Source organism: Phaethon lepturus, unplaced genomic scaffold, assembly GCF_000687285.1.
Source record: "Phaethon lepturus isolate BGI_N335 unplaced genomic scaffold, ASM68728v1 scaffold34745, whole genome shotgun sequence".
NCBI classification, from domain to species: domain Eukaryota; kingdom Metazoa; phylum Chordata; class Aves; order Phaethontiformes; family Phaethontidae; genus Phaethon; species Phaethon lepturus.
In genome coordinates this window covers 11,337-16,571 of record NW_010543188.1, presented here as the reverse complement: position 1 = coordinate 16,571, position 5,235 = coordinate 11,337, and the positions used below count along the sequence as shown (strand labels likewise).

The 5,235-nt window shown below is 55.3% G+C and overlaps 1 protein-coding gene across 1 annotated transcript in view; it reads right to left on the bottom strand.

Annotated features, from left to right (window-relative positions):
* Positions 1-5: 5 nt before the first annotated feature.
* SLC16A2 (solute carrier family 16, member 2 (thyroid hormone transporter)) overlaps positions 6-5,235 on the bottom strand; it is a 14,515-nt gene continuing 9,285 nt past the window's right edge. Inside the window, exons 5-9 of the mRNA XM_010288279.1 lie at positions 3,499-3,620; positions 3,124-3,464; positions 2,515-2,658; positions 1,763-1,991; positions 6-226 (exon numbers count right to left, since the gene is read on the bottom strand). Coding sequence (XP_010286581.1) covers positions 6-226; positions 1,763-1,991; positions 2,515-2,658; positions 3,124-3,464; positions 3,499-3,620 — 1,057 coding nt within the window. The remainder of the gene's footprint in view (positions 227-1,762; positions 1,992-2,514; positions 2,659-3,123; positions 3,465-3,498; positions 3,621-5,235) is intronic.

Genomic DNA, 5,235 nt, shown 5'->3' with positions numbered 1-5,235 from the left:
GCGCGCTACATGTGTGCTTCGGAGGCCGGGCAGCCCGGCAGCAGCTCCCCGTTCACCACCGCCTCCGAGACCAGCATCTTGTCTTTGCCGGAATCCAGGCGCTGCTTCTTCAGCATCCTCTGATGGACCAGCGGGACGACGGAGAGCACCAAGCCGCCGATGATGGGGGGCACTCCGGCAAAATAAAAGGCCGCGTCGTAATTCCCAAAATAATCATTGAGGTATCCTGAAAGAGAAGAACAGCGGCGGGGTTAGCCACGTCAGTCTGCCAACCGACTCGTCTCCTCCCTTGAGTGAGAGCTGCAGCTCACTTCAACCACAGGATTTGGGGAGATTTGGGTTTTTAAAATAATCTTTTCTTCCATTGCATTCCTCAGAGTTTTTACGCCCGGGATTAAAGGATGCGCACAGCCAATGCTGTGTAGCGAGGAACCCCAGAAGGAAAGCCTCAGCCATCCCTCCTGTCCAACCACAACAGGACGCAATCAGACACATCCCAAACGATCCCAAACCACAGAATCACAGAATCATTACGGTTGGAAAAGACCTTTAAGGTCATCAAGTCCAACCGTCAACCCAACTCCACCGTGCCCACGAAACCATGTCCTGAAGTCCACACGTTTTTTGAACACCTCCAGTGATGGTGACCCCACCACCTCCCTGGGCAGCCTGTGCCAGTGTTTGACCACTCTCTCCGTACAGAAATTTTTCCGTAAAGAAACGCAAGCTGAGACAGTGTTAAACAACCAAACATTTCCGGTGGCTTTGCTAGCGCCTTGCCGGCCAGGAGGTGAGAGGAAAAGCAGGCAGGGGCTGTTCCTCTGCAGACCGCCTCCGCCTGGCAGCCCTGCTTTGCCTGTGGATATTTTATCTACACGGGGATGTCAGAGGAAAAACACTCTGTTACCAACAATAACCGATCCCTTACAAACCAATGAGGTCCTGCACTGGTGGGTTCGGCAAGTTCTGACACAGCCAGGCACCTTCGGAGAGTAACGCGTTACCATTTATTGGCACTGGAAAACCCCTCTGAGTTTCCTCCTGTGTAGACACTTGCCTGGGGTTTACACCCATGAAACGAGCCCCTTCACCCTGCCCTGTGCCTAGCAGGGGGTCCTGCAGCAGCACCCTAACGGCGAGATGTCTGCCACCCCCACGTTCCTTCACGAGGCTGCTGTTAAACTGAATTTTGCTGCCCGGAGCAGAAAGATCAGAGGTGCTTAACACAGCTTTAGCTTAGCGATTGCTGTTGCTGACGTTCTCCTGCTCAAGGGCCAGCTTTGGCAAAGTGCTTGCTGTTAAGGACGTTGTGGTTATTACTATTCTTAAACACACCCCCAAGCCTTGGGAAGACGGAGGCTCAGGTGTCTGCATCTCTAACTTTGATTCAGTAATCCAGGAGCTGAACTTACCGGTTAGCAATCAGCCCCCAGATATCTAAGATGACTTCTAGCAAACTCTTAGTATTTGCCAATTTTTAGCTCAGCTTCGAACAAAAATCAGTTAATGGTGTGATCTTGGGTCGCTCTCACTGTTCCCCCGCTGGTCACCTTCCACCAGCCTGGAGAAAGGCCCTCAGATGCTACAGGACGTGGCACGGAGTGATGCTACACCCGTGCTTCAACCCCCATGTGACACGGTCAGCCAGAAAATTCAAAACCGTGTGTCTGCTCTCATGCCAAAACATCACCACGAAAGCCGCTACAAGCACCTGCTCCCTCCCAAGAGCTGGGTCCAGGTCCAGCGCCGCAGCACTACCAACCTGCGATCGGCGTACCCGCGGTCATGGGCACGGCCATCAGCCCCATGAGGTACCCTATGGCCTGGGATGCCTGCATGGGCCCCACCAGCTCGAAGGCGATGGGGGCCATGATGGTGGTGAAGAAGCCATCGCAAAGGCCGAGGAAGAGGCAGATGACAATGACGCCCTCGAACCCTCGGCACTGGGGGATCATCATGCACAGGATGCCCAACAGCACGAAGGACGCAACCTGGGGAGACAAAAGCAGGCATGTCATTGGGGTGCAGGACGCGTGGGTGTGGGCAGCAGGAAGTGTCATGAAGATGACATTGAACAGGTCAACAACATCACCCCCTCCTCTGGACCCAGCAATGCCATCCACCCTCTGCTCTCGTCTCGGAGAGGCCCTTAAGAATAACCTTTTAAGAAGCTTTAGGAAGGATTATCTGCTGGATTAGCCGCTAGATTTCAGCAGTGTTTTTGAAAAACCACAAGAAGGTGAGGGGGTGTCCAGCAGCTTGGGAAGAGTCGGGACCACAGACTTTGGTGAACAGGCACTGAGACCTCAGGTGAAGTGTGTAACTTCTCTACGCACCTTTCTGCAACAAATTTTCTTCCCTAACAACGGACAAGTGTGTCAGGTAATGGTCGGTAAAGGATGTGCGATCTGAGGTTGACAGTTTGAACGGGGTGTCAATACTGACGGGGAGACGCTCTACGCTGACCCGCAGCGGTTAGCCAGCAGCTCTGCGAAGAGCCAAGACACAACGTACCTGCAGGTAAATCTTCTTCAGCCCGGGAATGCAGTCGCCAATGCGGCCTGAAACCAAGCGCCCCAGCCCTGACATGGCCCCGAGACAAACCAGGAGGATCCAGTCCTTTTTCGTTTCTTGAAATCGCTTCTCCACGTATTTTACCTAGGATGGAGGGAAGGACACAAGGACACGAACCCTCAGTAAGTTAATCCCTCTCATATCCCAAAAAGGGACAAGACTTCCCGCAGAGGGCTCATGGCTTTGGGGGATGGTTGTGTGACCCTCACGTCTGAACCACGCTGACCTGCACACGCCACCTCCGCCCACCCCAAACCCAGCAGCCCCCTCCTCTCCTGCTACCGATGCTTGTCCTCAGGAGCCGCGGGAAGCGACCGCTCTGCCCGCCCAGGCGCAGAGGAGACATGGAAGCATTAAAAAGCTGTCTCCCACCACCATTCCTCTTTACACGATGTGCCTGTGGCAGTTTCTTAGCTTTGAGGCTTTTGGCGGCTCTGTCCCTACTGCCCATCTCCACCTCCCCACCTCCTCCTCACTTGCACGGAGGAGCCCCTTCAACTCCGGGCAAAGGGACCTCCCTCCCCGTCCAGTCCCAGCCAAGGCTCTCACCAGGTTCATGTAAGGTACAAGGTATCCCAGGACAGCCGTAGCGATCCCAAAGGCCCAAATCCGATAGGTCTTTCTCCGGAAAACCCTCAAGTTGAAATACTTGCGCGTCTGGGACCAGCACTGCTGCCGCATGCTCCGGCTGCCCAGCTTGTCCTGCCCGTCGTGCTGAGAGTCACAAGAAGGTGGCAAGATGGGCCGATAGGTCAGGGACAAGAATATCTGGATGAGCATTAAGGCACTGAGTACTTGGAAAGTATGCGCCAGCCCGATGGCCTTCCCGACCATCTTCAGGAAGAAGGGGAGCGGCACGGAGATGAGGCAGCTGCCGCCGGCCACGATGCAGGGGGAGGGGGCAGCGGCCGCCGGCCACGATGCCGTTGGCCAAGCCAAGGCGGCGCTTGAAGTAGTGACCAAGGATGACCAGCGAGGGCTGGAAGGCGAAGGAGCTGCCACAGCCAAAGAGGATCCCGTACGTGAAATAACGGACTTCCAGAGACCTAGTGGGAAAAACCACGTCGAGGTCGTTACGCCGCACAGAGGTAAGGAAGCCTTTTCCCCCGCGGCCCTGCAAAACCTGGAGCCAGGTCGCACATACTACAGGTGCTACGCAGACGGGCTGGCCTCGAGGAGCTTATTCCCTAGCCAAAGCAAGGATTATCCTCATTTCACAGCTGGCACGTTAAATCTTCAGGAAAATGAAGCCTAGCTGGGGAGTGCCTTCTGCAGGGAGGAGGAGGCAGCAGCCAACCGCCCTCCTTGGGAAGCTGACCCAACTCGAATGGTTTTTAAATTACAGCAAGCAAGATTTTCTAAGGTAGGCAGGGTGGGTTATTTTTAGCTCGAAATCCGTTTTTTTTCCACTGAAAGGACTAATTGAGAACAGTCTGCAGCCAGTGTTTGAAAGCAGAAGGCACCAACCCCACTGGTTATTAGGCACTTAGGAAGGGAACATTGCGTTTCTGCCCAGGCTCCAGGCTGGTTAATTAAGTTCTTCTTCTTTAAGCTACTCTGGGAGCTTCAATTAGACAGTTAACAGATCTCATTTGTACCTTACATTGCTGGCTGCACTCGAGGAGGGAGTGAAGCGGCTGCGCTACAGAACAAGCGGAAAGTCCCGATAGTCCCTTTGGAAGGAGCTATTCCCCAATTGCCAGCCCCGTTTTCCCAACAGAAGCGGCTGAGAAAGGAGCCTAAATTTAGGCGGTGCAAATAACCCGTTGCGTTCCTCTCCAGGCAAAGGATTTTTTTTCTTCATTCTTGTGCAACACACTCAGCTGCGAAAATCTGCCACAAAATACTGCAGGGGAGGAGAGTGCGATGGAAACGTCCGGGCAGCTCACCGGGCCAGCGATGCTGCACGAACGGGGTCTTTACCCCAACACTCGGCACGACTCGAGTGAAATACTGAGCGTCGCTCCTGCAGCGAGGGGGAAGACAGCAGCCCAGCTCTAAGGGAGCAGTTTGCAGTTGAGAAAACATTTACAAGCACATAATTTCTTCCATTACACGCTCGTCTCTTTAGCTAGCCAAGCAGCAAGCGGAACATGCGTGCTGTACCCAACGGCTCAAAGACGAACGACGGTCGTGAAAGGCAATTTCCAGCTACTCCAGAACGAAGCCCCATCAAAACCCCCTCGGCAGGAGCCGGGCGAGCAGCTGGGCCGCGCAGGCTGTCTCTGACCTCCCACGCGCCAGCTCTGGCCCCCTCAGCTGGGTCACACCAGCTTTGGGACCGCGGCTACGCTGACGTGTCGGATACGCGGAGACAAACGCCCCGGTTCCCGTCTGCTCCCCGCTGAGGCTGATGCCCCTGCATGAGCCGTCTTCTCAGCCAGGGTGTCCCACCCCGCTTGCTGGGAAAGGGTGGCATCGTCTCCCGCGGATAAGGAGGTCTCCCACGGCTAACGGCATCTCCTGGGGCTAGGAGGTCTCCTCCGACGGCTGCCTCCCGCTTACAGCTCGCAACGGGAACGGCCCTGGTTCAACCCCGCGGGCAGAGTTCCGGGGAGCTCTCGCTGCAGGACGAACCCGGCAGAAGTTGCGGAGGGGAAGGGGAGGCAGATGAGAAGGGACTCAAACCCCGCTGCAGAACACTTAATGGTGCAGAAGGGG